Consider the following 16,847-nt stretch of genomic DNA (forward strand, 5'->3'; position numbering starts at 1 on the left):
ACAAAATCAACTGGAAATGATGCTTACAGGTGTTGTGACAAAGCAGACTGAAGTGGAGCTCTGAGCCAGTGGGGCTGCCATTAAGGAAGGGACAGGAGAAAATGCAACACTGAAAATAAACCCTTCTGGGGAACAAGCGCTAGGTGTAGGCACTCTTATTTAACTTCATTAACTTTCTTAAAATAAACAAGAGAGGGAATTTGCCTGTGTGGCTGAGAGCTTTCTGCTTCCAGATGAAGGTTTTATTTCTATTTTTCACTACCTAGGAATAATCACACATGAACCAATACAACTTCCATATCACATTGACATCTCTCTATTCATCAATTATTTACGAGCTAACTGGTGTTACAGACACACATCTTGCAGCTGAACAGACTATTAAAATTATGGTTACTGTGCAAAAAACTGTTTCAAGATTTAACTTTATCTAGATTCTTTAATTTTAGTTAGCCATCAGAGGTTGGAACTTCGGTCAAAAATCAAAATGCATCAGCAGAGAAGCATAAATATATACAAACTCACAAATATATACAGCAGCACACTTTCACAAAACAATCATTCAAATAAATCGATCATTTTCTTTTTTCTTTTTTTTTTTAGGGTTTCACTCTGTCACCCAGGTTGAGTGCAGTGGCATAATCATGGCTCACTGCAGCCTCATTCCCTCAGGCTCAAGTGATCCTTCCACCTCAGCCTCCCAAGCAGCTGAGACTACAGGCACGTGCCACCATACCCTGCCAATTTTTGATGTTTTGAAGACACGAGGTCTGCCTATGTTGCCCAGGCTGGTCTCGAACTCCTAGACTCAAGTGATTCTCCCACCTCAGCCTCCCAAAGTACTGGGATTACAAGTGTGAGCCACTGTGCCCAGCCAATTGATCATTTTACATAAGATGTCTGTCTCCTTAACAGGAGCAGCTGAGAGTAAACAAATTTCCATTAGCTGAGATCATGAACAAGTCACCTGATTTCTCTGTATAAAATAAAAGGACTCTCCAAGGACTTTTCCCAGCTCTACAATATTATGCACCCAGTATGCTTGAATTTCAGAATTACACCTTTTTCTCTTGCACACACCTTGATTAGCTGCCCTTTGCACAATCTACGATTTCTTATTTCACTGCAAAAGGTTCAAGAGATCACCTAGTCCAGACATTTAAAATGAAGGAAAAAAAAGTTACTTTTCTACTCTAAACCTTCTCTTTGACTGAAAACTTATCTGCTTAGTCCAATATATAAAATGTGTACGTTAGAAGGATTTTGAGTTATGCTGTTTGAGAAAAAGAATACAGTAAACCGCTAGCTTTCTACAATGTATAAAGAAATAAACCCAGCCGGGCGCAGTGTCTCACGCCTGTAATCCCAGCACTGTGGGGAGGCCGAGGCTGGTGGATTACCTGAGGTCAGGAGTTCGAGACCAGCCTAACCAACATGGTGAAACCCCCTCTCTACTAAAAATACAAAATTAGCTGGGCCTAGTAACGCATGCCTGTAATCTCAGCTACTTGGGAGGCTGAGGCAGGAGAATCGTTTGAACCTGGGAGGCAGAGGTCACAGTGAGACGAGATTGCGCCATTGAACTCTAGCCTAGGCAAAAACAGCGAAACTCTGTCTCAAAAAAAAAAAAAAAAAAAAAAAAAAGGAACCCACAAAACTAAAACTTTAAAACAGACATAACCTAATATAATTAACCAATGAGTAAGAACTGAAGATCAGAAGATGACCTGCCCAACACCAAACATCCTAGTTCGCAGCAGGGCCACCACTAGAACAGGCAATTCCTAAATACAATCCAAGATCAGCCTTCTTTGAAAGAGCATTAGCTTCTTTTTAATACACTTTTTACTACAGTCATAATATAAAATAAATTCCATTTCATGAACTAGCTAACTGTCCTTCCCTTCAAGATAAGTGTCTTATCTTGAGCAACAACTTGTGTTAATACACACAACTGGTAAGTGGATAATATGCTTTCTAAAGCCATAGTTAAAGAATTTTTTTTTCTTTTTTCCTGCAGGGTAAAACTTTAAGCAATTTATACATGTGCTATGTTTACTAATGGGCAAGCTTAATCACAATTGGTATTATTAATTACATAAAACAGCTAGCATTCACTGGGCACTTACTATATGTTACGCATTCACAAACTCATGTCACCTCATTTAAGCTTTATGACTCTAAAGAACAACAAATTAGTAAGCTTAAATTAGATCCCAGAACCCAACTCTTAACAGCTATGCTAAAAACTCCAAAACAATGTCCTACACAGTGCCTTTCATTGTTATTTCCAAATCAATTGCCAAGATTAAACTGTGTACACACTCTTGAAAGGTAGCCAGACAAACTACATAACTGTATGATTCTGTTTCTATAAAGTTCAAATACGGGCAAAACTGATCTATAGTGTTAGAATTCAAGAGTAGTGGGAAGAAGCTTGGGACAGTGCGAGGAGTCTGGAGTTAATGATCTATTTCTTGCACATTTTTGTATATTTGCACTTCAATAAAAAGTTAACAAATAAAGCAACTCTGTTCTCCAGGGCTTCAATATGCCCTAGTCTTACAGCTACTTGCTAACGTTTTCTGCCTGGTTCCTATGGACTACTGGGCCTGCTAACTCTGTACTTTAATAAACTTCCTTCAGTTATCAGTAATTTTGCGGTATGTAATTAACATATGTTTAATATACAATTATTTGGACAAGCTATTCTAACTATTAGAACTCAACATCCTAATATACACTGACATCCTTCTTAGATTGTAACAAATCCTAACAAACTACAAAGGCAGATCTGCTTTAAGAAAATTTAATGTATCTCCAGCCTGAGCAACATGACAAAACCCCACCTCTACAAAAATTTTAAAACTTAGGCAGGGCACGGTGGCTCACGCCTGTAATCCCAGCATTTTGGGAGGCCGAGGCGGGCGGATCACGAGGTCAGGAGATTGAGACCATCCTGGCTAACACGGTGAAACCCCGTCTCTACTAAAAATACAAAAAATTAGCCGGGCGTGGTGGCGGGCGCCTGTAGTCCCAGCTACTCGGGAGGCTGAGGTAGGAGAATGGCGTGAACTCGGGAGGTGGAGCTTGCAGTGAGCTGAGATTGTGCCACTGCACTCCAGCCTAGGCGAGAGAGCGAGACTCTGTCTCAAAAAAAAAAAAAAAAATTAAAAATTAAAAAAAAAAAATTAGCCAGGCACAGTGGTGCGTGCCTGTAGTTCCAATTACTGCTGGGGCTGAGTTTGGAGGATTGCTTGAGCCCAGCAGGTCGAGGCTGCAATTGAGCCATGATCACATCACTGTACTGCAGCCTGAGCAACAGAGCGAGACCCTGTTTCAAAAAAAAAAAAAAAAAAATCAGTGCATGGTAAACATTATCTACAAAAGTGATACATTCATCAATTCAAGATAAAAACCATTGGCTGCGTGTGGTGGCTCACACCTGTAATCCCAGCACTTTGAGAGGCCGAGGCGGGCAGATCACGAGGTCAGGAGTTCGAGACCAGCCTGACCAACATGGTGAAACCCCATTCTCTACTAAAAATACAAAAATTAGCCAGGTGTGGTGGCGCATACCTGTAATCCCAGCTCCTCAGGAGGCTGAGGCAGGAGAATTGCTTGAACCTGGGAGGCGGAGGTTGCAGTGAGCTGAGATCATGCCACTGCACTCCAGCCTGGATGACAGAGCAAGACTCCATCTCAAAAAAAAAAAAAAAAAAAAAAAAAAAATTATTCACACTGTTTAATGGTGGGGAGGGGGTAGACTGGGGACAACGAACGACACAATGTATATTCTTTTAACCCTTTAGTAACAACAAAACTGGTACTACTTATAACCACTAAAATGTATCTGGGCATAAGTAACAATTTGGAGACACTGTTGAAAAATATTACCAAAAAGAATATCAGAGAGTGAAATGAATTGCAGGCAGAGGTGTAAATTATTTAAGGAAAGGCATATTGAAAATTGTCAGGCTCTGTGCAGATACACAGAGATGAACGTGCATTTCTTTTCTCCTTAGGCTGGAAAGATCAAGAACAGCACTTTATAATTCAAACGATGCATTTATTAACGGGACCTTAAACAAGTTATTTAACCTCTCTGTGACTCAATGTCCTCAACTGTAAAACAGGGATAGCTCTTAGGGTTATTCTGAGGAATGATTGAGTCAATGTAAGAGCTTAAACAAGTTCCTTACACAGACTAAGGAATATGTAAGCGTTGACTATTTTAATCCTTAAAAAATACTCTGGGAAAAGGGTGCTGATCATTCAATGAGGAAAAGACAGTGTTTTCGATAAACGGTGTTGGAAAAATTAGATATCCACATGCCAAAAAATGAACTGGACCCTAACTTTATGACATATACCAAAATTAACTCAAAATGGATCAAGCACCTAAACTTAAGAGCTAAAACTATAAAACTCTTAGATGAAAACATAGGGAGAAATCTTCATGACACTGAATCTTGCAATGATTTCTTGAATATGACACCAAAAGCACAGGCAACAAAAGTATAGATAAATTGGACTTCATCAAAATTTAAAACTCATGCATCAAAGGACACCATCAAGAAAAAGACAACCCACAGAATGGGACAAAGTATTTGCAAATTAAATATTAACATCCAGCATATATAAAGAACTCCTGCAACTCAACCCAAAAACAAACCACTCAATTCAAAAATGGGCACAGAAGGCCCAGCGCAGTGACTCACACCTGTAACCCCAGCAATTTGGGATGCTGACGTGGGAGGGTCGCTTGAAGCCAGGATTTAGACCAGCCTGGGCAACAAAGTGAGACTTAGTCTCTAAAACAAAAAATAAATTAGCGGGCATGGTGGTATGTGTCTGTAGTCCCATTTACTTGAGAGGCTGATGTGGGAGGATTGCTTGAGGCCAGGAATTCAATGGTGCAGTGAGCCATCGTCTCAAAACTGCACTCCAGCCTGGGCAACAGAGCAAGACCCTGTCTCTAACAAATAAGAAAAAAGAAAAGCAAGCAAGCAAGCAGAGATCCCTGTATAGCAATGTCCCCTAGCAGCATTATCCACAACAGCCAAAGGAAGACACAACTGGAATGTCCATCAAAAAATGAACGGGTATACAAAATTTGCCATATAAATAAATGGATTATGTTGTGCAGTTATAAAGAAGAATGAAATTCTGAGACATACTAAGACATGGATGAACCTTGAAAATACCATGCTAAGTGAAGTCAAAAACAAAAGGACAAATATTGTTACGATTTCACTTATATTAGGTGCCACAAATTGACAAATTCATAGAGACAGAAAGCAGAATAGAAGTTACCAAGGAGGTAGATGGGGAGGGGCAAATTACTGCTTAATGGGTACAGTTTTGTCCCTTTGGAGAAGTAAGGATGGGGAGTTATCCTTTAATGGATATAGAATTTCTGTCTAAAGTTATAGGAAACAGTGGTGATGGTGGCACAACATTGTGACTGTATAGTCATGTCTGGGTATCCGGGGGATTAGTTTCAGGACCTCCAGCAAGACACTAAATCACAGATGCTCAAGGGCCTAATAGAAAATGACATGGTATCTGCACATAACCTACGACCATTCTCCCATATACTTTAAATCATCTCTAGATTACTTATAATGCCTAAGGTAAATGCTATGTAAATAGTTGTTATACTGTATTGTTTAGAAAATAATGACAAGAAAAAAGTGTGTACATGATCAGCACAAATGCAATTTTTTTTCTCCAAATATTTTCTATCCACATTTGGTTCAATCCATGGATACACATGGCTGACTGTCCTTAATGCCAATGAATTATACTCTTACAAATGGCTAAATGGTCAATTTTATGTTATATATATTTTATCGTAAGCCACTTAAGATTCTTACACAGGAGAACAATCTATGTATCATTTTAGTAAAATTTAGACTGAGAGTGGATAAAGCATAGAAGTTAAAAAAAAGAAAAAAGGTTTAAAATAGGGTTGGAAAGGAAATGAAATAGGTGCTGGAGAAACTATGCCCTCAGTCTAAACTGGGACAGCATTAACTTTGATCTAAGAGGTTTCTTACAAGATTTTACTGAATACAGTTGTTTCTGAGTCTAATACTGACCCGTCATATACATAATTCTGGGGTCCTATTGACAATGAGTTTAGACAGGATGTATTAATGGCCAATAAGTTCGAGGAATATTAAAGGTAAATACAATAATCTTACCAGATTTGTAAACGTAATATAAATATGCTTTTGAACTTACTCTAAATCCAAACATTAATTTTCCCTCGGTTTTTACAAAGAAAAAAAATTTTAATTCCACTAAAATACCTTTTTAAATGTAACAGTTCTTTACCAATCAATGTCTGCAGTTATGCTTATGCTTAAGTGACACCACACTGATAGAAAAAACCTTCCTTCGCAGCAATGTTTCCCCAGTTTTCTCACTTCAATCAATATTTATTTATTATTCTATTATCTCTCCCACTGCTATGGTAAGGGAGAAAAACAATATATCATTGAGGGACAAAAGTATAAAAGCTTCGACGGGCCAGAATTAGAAAAGTGAACTAAAAGTGAGGTGAGGTTCCTTATTGAAATCCTATCTTCCCTTTTCCACTGTGGCCTAGATACTTAATGTACTACAGGTATTCCCCTATTATTAAGAATACAGACATCACAAAATTGCTAAAAATGAGAAGACACACTTATAGAATTCTAACATTCCTTTTAGGTGTTTTATATATATGACATCACTTATCCTTTTAAATTTAGTAAATGTAAAATTCCGTATATCATATGGGTACTCTAGCCCACCATATGAAATGCAAGGTACTATCCTTTTTCAATTCAGTGTAAGAGAGACTGGTCCAAAAATAAGTCTTAACTTGTTTTCATATCTATCTGCATCCATTCCCTAAAACGACATAATCCTAATGCCACCATTTATATACTCAACATTTAGTGAACCATCTAGTAGAAACTTTGTTTTTTGCTCTGAAATTCAAAATGGAATTTTGTGTTTATACAGTTATTTGGACAAGAAAGTGTGTTACATAAACAGTGATACCAGCAGTAGACTGCTCCAAGTTAGATGTATAAATAACGCCAAGGGGTCAAGGAAAATAAAGCAGAAACCTCTCATACTTCTAACTAAATACTATCGACATACACAAGGAGAGATCTGTGAAACACACACACACGCTGAAATCTTGGTTCTCAACGCCGAGTTCCAACATGTCATTCTTACAAAGGAACTTTACTACACATCCACTATAAATAGTCCACCTTTTCTACGACCTATAATTTTGTTGATATTTACCAAAGACAGTTAACATTTTTCAAGATCCCTGTCCTCTTAAATGAAAAAACAGAGCCGGGTCAAACTAAGACATCCGGCCAACTGTCCACCTGAAATATATTATATATGTACTGTCGTGTGTGATCAGTTGCAATCGCATACATAGGGGAGCCTAAGCTACAAGTTAGTGGCCGAACGAGGAAGAAAAAAGTTCAAATAATTTAAAAAGCACCCTAACCCAACGTTAACTTAGTTCGAAATGCATTAGCAGAAATTCAGGACTCAGAGCTACGCATATTAGTTAGATCGCCCCATATGAATCTTTGTCAAAGGCTTTAGAGAGATGTAGGTGGTGAAGAGAAACAAAGTGTTCGGTAAATTAAGCTTTTGGAGCTCTGGAGATGCAAATGACAGCTGGCTCCGCAGAAAGAAGGGGTCAGGCTCAGGCAAGGGTGGCTGCGGAGACTCCCACAGGCTGGAAGGAATAGGGGCGGGCCACCCCCAAAACCAGTTTGTCAAAGAATTGAAAAGGAGCAGGTGAGGAATCTCCTGAGCTGGAGAAGCCGGCCAGCCAGGCCCCCGAGCCTGTCTAGGAACCCCTGTGCATAAATGGGGGTTCACACCCGAGAAACGAGGCCTAATTCCGGCAGCTCCTGGGGCTGCGGCGACTGCCGGACACTCCGGGGCAGCAGACGGCTAGGAAACCAGGGCCAACAAAGAGTGAAAGGAAAGCAAGTAAGGACAGACGGGGACCCACAGAGCTCGAGCCTGGCCTCACCCTCTCATGGTGAACTTGACCACGGCGAGTCTGGAGCCCGCGCCGCTCAGCTCTGGCTGGAAATCCGGGTCGCTCCCGACGGGCTTCACCCCCACCATCCTCACAGAGAGCCCGGCAGAGTGGCCGCGACGCCACTGGCTTCGAAACTGAAGGAGAAGACGATCTGGGAGAGGAAGGAGAGATGCTCAGGAAGGCCGAGGCCTGGACAGAAGAGGTGGCGACCGCCGAGTCTTCTCCCGGGACTCTCAGTGCCGAGTCACGCCAGGGAGCGGAGCGGCCGAGGGGGCGGGGAGGGATGGGGGAGGGGAGAGGAGAAGGATGGGAAGGCGTGCGGCACCCAGCAGCCACCGCGCGGCAGGGCCGCCGGCGTGACGTCATTTCCGCGCCGTCCGGTTTGGCCTTCAGCGCCCAATCCCAAAACGCGAAGCGTAGTCCCACCCTCGACTAAGTAGCCTCGCGCTAACTTGAGCGGCGCAGGCGCAGAGGCAGACGTGTAGAGGTCACGTGCGCAGGCGCAGACTGAGACTCAAAAGTTGGCATATGCATCCGCGTTTCCCAGATCTGAGGCTTTTACGGAGGAGGTTTCTGATTTGTAACAGTAGAGGGGAAACTCGTTTTACCCCGGGGTTCTTAGCTGCTGTCCAGGGCACCCACTGGAAGTACTTTGAAGATGCTCCTGTACTGTATTCGGGGCAGGTCTACACACAAGACAAAATAACGTTTAGGAATATTTATTAACAGACTTAATTACATATGGGGCGCTTTCTGTGCAGTCATTCAGAAAGTATCGTGCACCTGTCTTTAGGTTTTGACCAAAAAGATGAAGACACTATCCCTCCTTTAGGAAGTTCACGGTCTAGTGACCGACGCAAACAATAATTTGAATAGGAAGCGGTGGAGACTAACGAGATGGAAGGGTGGGGCAGGGTAAACTTGCTAGGAATCTGACTCCTGGATTGAATCTTGAAAGAGAAGCAGGGGTTAGATGGATGGTGAGAGGTAATATTCCAGGCAAGGGGACCACCAGGTGCAAATGCATGAGTTGAGAGGGTGGATAAGAAGAATAGCTAATATTTACCATATGATGTACCAGGCAAGACATAAGTTCTTTATATGTGTACTAGTTCATTTAATCCCTGTGAAGTAGGTTCTGTGATTTCATTTCAAGTCAAGGCAGGCTAACGCCAGTGTACTCTTTTAAATATTAGGCTAGGTGGCAAATTATCTGTCTTTGGATTTAGCTGGGGAAATGAAATTGGAGGGAAGGCCAAGGTCAGATAATGACTAGCTAAGGAATTTGGATTTTGTCGGGAAGAGAATGGAAAAATCATTTCAGGGCAATTTTGCAATTACAAGTGTGGTGAAACTCCCGTCTCTACCAAAAATACAAAAAAGTAGCCGGGCGTCATGGTGCGCACATGTGGTCCCAGCTACTCGGGAGGCCGAGGTGGGAGGATTCCTTGAGCTGGGGAGGTCAAGGCTGCAGGGAGCCATGATTGCGCCACTGCACTCCAGCCTGGGCAACAGAGCCAGACCCTGTCTCAAAAAAAAAAAAAAAAAGGAAAAGGAAAAAGTGTCTTCAGAAAAGCCCTCAGGTAGCATCAAGGAGGATGGAAGGCAGTGAGATCCATTTAGGAGGATACTGTGGTGATCCAGGAACTAAATTAGGAAAGCATCTGCAGTGGAAATGAAGAGGAAAGAACATGTTTGAGAAACAATTATTGGTCCAATTTAGTGAGATGACAGAGGAATTTAAAATAACTCAAACATTTCAATTGTGTAGCTTTTTAAAAATGAGTTAAAATGCCTGTAGGACATCCAAGTGAGAGATATAGTAGATCGTGAGAGGGATGAGCCTGGAACTAAAGAAAAAGGACTAGGACGACGTTACAGATTTGAGAGTCATCAGATTGGGTGATAGTTGAAGCCCAGGACATGTGAAAAGAGAAAGCTAAAGGTGTTGCAGAAACATGTTAAAATAATTAATTCTTAACTGAACCCAGCCACACCAGAGGCACAGTAATTACATTCCTTTTTCATGTGATATCAGCACATTGTAATGGTTTTAATAGACAGAAGTCCCCATAATAAATATTTGCTTTTTTTTTTTGAGACGGAGTCTCACTCTGTCGTTCAGGCTGGAGTGCAGTGGCACAATCTCGGCCCACCACAACCTCCGCCTCCTGGGTTCAAGCGATTCTCCTGTCTCAGCCCGCCCTGGGTAGCTGAGAATACAGGCACACACCAGCACGCCTGGCTACTTTTTTGTATTTTTAGTAGAGACGGGGTTTCACCATGTTAGCCAGGCTGGTCTCAAACTCCTGACCTAAGGTGACCCGCCCGCCTCGACCTCCCAAAGTGCTTGGATTACAGGTATGAGCCACCATGACTGGCCTTGCTACTTAAATTTTATGGCCATGCACAAACTACTAACCTCTCAGAACCTCAGCTTCCTTGTCTGTGAGCCTTGGATTGATAACACCTGCCTTCTAGGATTGTGATGGTAAAAGGTTATATTGGATGATGTTTATAAAGAACCAAATCATAAGATACTTGATAAAAATGTTTATAAACAGTGGTGTCTATTCAGCTAGTCAGCTAGGGTTGCTATAACAACTCAGTCTTTGGCTATAACAATACCAAAGACTGAGTGACTTAAACAGAAGAAATGTATTTCTCACAGTTCTGGAGACTTGGAGTCCAAGATCCAAGTGCTGCTAGTATTGGTTTCTCCTAAGGCCTCTCTTCTTCACTTTTAAATGGCGGCCTTCTCACTGTGTCTTCACATAGCCTTTTCTCTGTGCACACACACACACATGCACATACAGTACTAGTCTGTTTCTCTTCCTTACAAGGACACCAGTCCTATTAGATTAAGGATCCACTCTGATGACGTCACTTAACTTTAATTACCTCCTTAAAGGTCCTATCTCCACTTAGTGTCATATTGGGGGTTGGGGCTTCAACCTATGAATTTGGGTGGGGTGAGGGAGCACAATTTATCCAGAACAGATGGATTATTATTATTCTCAACTGTCCTTCCAGTTTTGCCTAAGAAGCAAGTAGAAGTGGTCTCCACTACAGCAGCTATAGTATATATGAAGGGAGGAACAGGGCTTATGAAAGCAAGATAGATTATAGATTCTTGAGAAGCAAGATGAAAAGAGGCATTGTAAAAGTTAGCTCTGATAGAGACACTATGTGTCCCTCCAGATCTACTCTCTACCTTTCTTCACTCTGCTCTCAGCCCTAGGAACCTGCCTACATGGACTGCATCAATAGGATCCTCTGTTCGAGCTTCTTGAAGAGATTGGAGGGTAGAAGAAAATGAGATCCAGTTAGTAATTCCCTTAGCTCCCTTCCTGCTGTGTTGCCACAGGTTGTCTGTGTCTCCACCAAAGGCCACAGCTCTTGTCATACCATTATCCTCTTTGAGTTCCTGCAAACACTGTCTTCTATTGTCTCTTTAGACATAGAAGTAGAAATCACTCCTGGGTGTTGGCAGCACCAGGATACCAACAGAGAAACTCTGGGTCAGTCACCTAGTGTAAGGAAAATGGATGTGATTTGGTCAAGAATAGGCCAAGGTAAACATCCTGTGTGACTCATTGAGTTTGGAGCACAGACACATAACTCCACTTGTTATATAATCACCGCTATGTAGCTATAACATGGGAAGGCTCATCACCTGGTTTGGAGGCACTATTGTTTGTAAAAGGTATAACTGCCCTGCTGACACTGTACATACAGCACGGCATGGCTCGACTCATGCCCAGAGAGAATTAAGCTGCTGACCCTGTAAGGGAGAGCTGGCCTTGCAGACCAGGGAATGCAGCTGCAGGCGTGGGAGTGGCAGAGCCGGAGCAGGCAGCCGAGACAAAGACACACAGTGTAAGAGAGCTGCTGAGTAAAACCATCTTTCACCGGCCTATGGCCTCCCAAGTGTTCTTTCAGCTACCTGCCACCCATCAACCCACTCCCTTCAGACCTCAGCATGGGCTGGAACCAGACACTGGGCATGACAGCCTGTTGATGCTACCTAGACCTGACTAGACAAGACAGTACTGAATTGGATAGTTCACATAAAGAGCAGAAACACTTGCCACTGTAATCCCAAGGCAGGCACCCATAGGAAACAGAGGTACCTGGAAGCCATAATTCCTAAATGGACTTCCCACGCTTATAGCATGAACTATCTCCAGCCACCTAGCACTAGCCTAACTGGTAAGCCCAGATACCACCAGCTAATGGGCAACATCCAGAAACTTCACTCTCCTAATACCAATAAGGATCCTTTGGTTTAAAAAGAACCACCCTTCCCACCCAGAGCATAGTTGTGTGATGAATCTAGTCCCCTACTTTACAGTTAAACTTTTCTACTCACTGCTCAATCCTTGCTGTCATTGTCTTTATTTTCTCTTTAGCAACACCATTGCTTTTTTTTGGGCGGGTGGGGACAGAGTCTCTCTCCTTCTGTCACCCAGGCTGGAGTGCAGTGGTGCGATCTTGGCCCACTGCAACCTCTGCCTCCCGGGATCAAGCAGTTCTCCTGCCTCAGCCTCTTGACTAGCTGGGATTACAGGCGACTGCCACCACACTAGGCTAATTTTTGTATTTTTAGTAGAGACGGGGTTTTACCATATTGGCCAGCCTGGTCTCCAACTCCTGACCTGAAATGATCAGCCCGCCGTGGCTTCCCAAAATGCTGGGATCACAGGCGTGAGCCACTATGCCCGGCCCACCATTGCTTTTTTGATTTTCCTAAACTCTATCTACATGTTTGTTAATACCCCCCTTACCAAATTATCCTCAATTACCCATTTTGAATGTGCTTTTTCCTTTTGTGACTATGCCTGATATAAAAATTTAAGAATTGTTTAACACCAGGGAAATTGGAGGTTAGAGGATTAACATACAGGCTAGAGATAAATATATGAGAGTTTGCAGCATAGCGGTCATAGATGATACCACTAAAGTAGATCATAAGGAAGTATACAGAAAAGCAAAGAGTTACAACAGAAATTTAAAGACAAATACAAATAGGGAGTAAAATGAGAAAAGTTAAGAGAAGCAGAGAATCAGGAGGACTATCACAAAAGTAAAGTGTCAAAGACCAAAAGGATGAAGGCTGTGAAATGCCTTTGAATGTAGCAAGGGAGTCATTGGTTTTTATCTGAACAACCTGCACAGTTCAGTGAATTAAGATTGAATCAGCTCACTGACAACCACAACAAATTCTTCAGGACCTCCAGTATGGCAGGCACTGTGCCATAGCCTCAGAAGTTAAACATGATTATTACATGTTCCTGTCCTTTGGAGTATACACTTTTGTGATAGCTCCATGTCCAGGGGTATGGGCTAAAATGGAAGGCACAGACATGTGATCAACCCATAGTTGTTTCATATATATATATATGTGTATGTGTATATATATATATGGATATATGTGTATGTATATATGTATATATGTGTGTATATGTATGTGTGTGTATATATATGTGTGTATATATACTCACTATGTGTATATATGATTGAATGATGTGTTCAATTTTCAAATTCAAAGCATACAACTAGACAGAGTTTGGAAATTATGAAGCAGGATTTCCTCATATATATGTATATACATATATATTGAGTAAATATACTTACATAAAATTTAGCATTTTAACTTTTTGTTTTTTGAGACAGGGCTTCACTTTATCACCCAGGCTGGAGTGCAGTGGCATGATCATGGCTTACTGCAGCTTTGACCTCCTGAGCTCAACTGGTCCACTTGCCTCAGCCTCTCATGTAGTTGGGCTGACAGTTGCATCCCACCATGCTGAGCAAATTTTTTATTTTTTTGTGGAGACGAGATCTCACTTTGTTGCTGGTCTTGAGCTCCTCGAGCTCAAATAATTCTCCTGCCTCAGCCCTGCAAAGTGCTGGGATTACAGATGTAAGTCACCACACCTGGCCCATTTTAACCAGTTTTAAAGTGCACAAGTCAGTAGCATTAAGTGCACTCACTGCTATCCATTTCCAGAACCTTCTCATGAAGGGATTACAGGCATGCGCCACCATGCCTGGCTAATTTTTGTATTTTTAGTAGAGGCAGAGTTTCACCATGTTGACCAGGCTGGTCTCAAACTCCTGACCTCAAGTGATCTGCCTGCCTCAGACTCCCAAAGTGCTGGGATTACAGGTGTGGGCCACCGCATCTGGCCTGGCTTATTTAACTTAGCGCTATGTTTTCAAATTTCTTCTGTATTATAGCATATATCAAAATTTATTTCATTCCTTTTTAAGGCTCAATAATATTCCATTATATGGGCATATCACATTTTATTTACTTATTCATTTGTTGATGGACACTGAGATTGTTGCCACCTTTTAGCTGTTGTTAACAATGCTGCTGTGAACATTGGTGTACAAGGATCTCTTCAAGTCCCTGCTTTTCAGTTCTTTTCGGTATATACCTAGGAGTGGAATTGCTGGATCATATGGTGATTCTGTTTAACCATTTGAGAAACGGCCAAACTGTCTTCCACAGTGCCTGCACCATTCTACATTCTTACTAGGAATGTATGAGGGTTCCAGTTTCTCCACGTCCTAGCAACAATTGCTAATTTTAAATTTTTTAATAATAGTCATCTTTGTGGGTGAGGTGATATCTCACATTTCCCTAATGACTTAAGATGTTAAACATCTTTTCATGTGCATAATGCTTATTTCTTTATTTTCTTTGGAGAAGTGTCTGTTGAAGTCCTTTGCCCATTTTTTGAATCAGGTTGTTTTTGCTGTTGGGTTGTAGGAGTTCTTTATATATTCTGGGTATCAATCCCTTATAGAGTAAATTACTTTCAGATATTCCATTCTACGGGTTGTCTTTTCACTTTCTTTATGGTGTCATTTGATGCACAAGTGTTTTAAATTTCAATGAAATTCAATTTACCTATTTTTTCCTTTTGTTATCTGTGCTTTTGCTGTCATATCTAAGAATTCAAGCTAGGCATGATGTTATACACCTGTAGTTCCAGATACTTGGGGTGGCTAAAGTGGAAGGATCACTTGAGCCCAGGAGTTTAAGGCTGCAGTGAGCTAGGACTGAGCCACTGCACTCTAGCCTGGTGTAATTTGTGCGATATTTATGTAATATAAATATTAAATAAAAAGGAAATCCTGCTTCATAATTTCCAAACACTTTCTAGTTGTATGCTTTGAATTTGAAAATTGAATACATTATTTTCCCAGGTGTCCCTAGGTGGCGCAATATATTTTTAGTCAAAAGGATCTCATTTCCCCTTTGATAGCAAGTGTCTCTTTAGATGCCATCAAGTCTCCAGATGTACCATTTATCGCGCTAATATTATATTCTTTAGTTTTGGACACTAGGCTATGCCTTGGAGGAGAGGGTTTCCTTGGAAGCTGTAGAGTGTTCTATACTGTCACATACATGCTGCAATCTCCTGCAGCATACTAAAGAAACTCACTGGCAATTCTCAGAGTCAGTTCGGGTGTTTGCCAAATATGTAAAATAGTTTTTTATTCTTAAATTTATATCTGATGTCATTAAACTGCTTAGAGTTTCTATTAAGAAGCCCAGATATTTAGAAAAATATTTCTAACACCTCAGCCTCTGTAATAAAAACTGCATTTTAAATTTTATTTTAATTTTTTAAAAGAGTATGTTAAGGGTTTTGTCTTGGTTCAGGCTACTCTAACAGAGTACCATGGAGTTGGTGGCTTAAACAAACATTTATTTCTCACAGTTCTGGGGGCTGAGAAATCCAAGATCAAGGTGCTGGCCCAAATCCAGTGTCTAATGAGGGTTCTCTTGCCAGTTTAAGAGGGCTGTCTTTTTGATGTATCCTCATACAGTGGGGAAGAAGTGGGTGAGAGAGAGAAAGAGTGGAGAGGAAGACGGCAGGCAGGAGAACAAGTATTCTGTCTTGTCTCTTCTTTCATAAGGGCTCTACTCTCATGACCTAGTTACCTCCCAAAGGTCCCCATCTCCAAATCCATCACACTGGGGTTTCAATATATGAATATTGGGGAAATGAACATTTAGTCTCTAGCATTATTAGAGTTAACTCTTTGGAACTGAGAAACTACACAAAACTTACAATCTGTGTTTTCATTTAATCACTAGCTATAAAAGAGTTCTTTTTGCTTGTGGTATTGTAGATATTGTGTAGCTAGGAAAGACAAACAAGGAAGGAAATGATAAAATTCTTTTTTTTTTTTTTTTCTGAGACAGGCTCATGCTGTTGTTCAGGCTGGAGTGCAGTGGCGTGATCTTGACTCACTGCAACCACTGGCTCCTGGGTTCAAGCGACAATCCTACCTCAGCTTCTCAAGTACTTGGGATTATAGGTGCATGTCACCACACCTGGCTAATTTTTACATTTTTAGTAGGAATGGGGTTTCACCATATTGGTCAGGCTGGTCTCAAACTCCTGACCTCAAGTGATCCACCCGCCTCGGCCTCCAAAAATGCTGGGATTACAGGGATGAGCCACTATGTCCAGCTGATAAAACTCTTAACAGAAGCTTCACTTTATTCAAAGCCCTCTCTCAGGCATGCCCTTGAGCAAACACACACGTAACACATACACACGCTCATCATTCAGTCCATTCTTAAGTAGCAGATATCTGAATATCTGAGTACATCTGAGGGCCAGATACTGAAGAAATCCAATAAAAGTCAAATGTATGTTAGTGGTTTCTGTACAATAAGGAAGTGGCTTTTCACACAATGTTAAAAACAATATTTCCCATCAAAATTCAGAACATTAGTATT

The 16,847-nt window shown here is 41.3% G+C and overlaps 1 protein-coding gene across 3 annotated transcripts in view; it reads right to left on the reverse strand.

The window, feature by feature from the left end:
* The window catches only part of TXNL1 (thioredoxin like 1), a 36,018-nt gene extending 27,577 nt beyond the window's left edge, over positions 1-8,441 (reverse strand). For all 3 annotated transcript variants that reach the window (XM_512145.6, XM_009434058.3, XM_016933784.3), the window contains exon 1: positions 8,066-8,441. In XM_512145.6, the coding sequence (XP_512145.2) occupies positions 8,066-8,163 (98 nt within the window). In that variant the 5' untranslated portion in view covers positions 8,164-8,441. The remainder of the gene's footprint in view (positions 1-8,065) is intronic.
* Between the last annotated feature and the right edge of the window lie 8,406 nt (positions 8,442-16,847).

Source organism: Pan troglodytes, chromosome 17 (genome assembly GCF_028858775.2).
Source record: "Pan troglodytes isolate AG18354 chromosome 17, NHGRI_mPanTro3-v2.0_pri, whole genome shotgun sequence".
NCBI lineage: Eukaryota > Metazoa > Chordata > Mammalia > Primates > Hominidae > Pan > Pan troglodytes.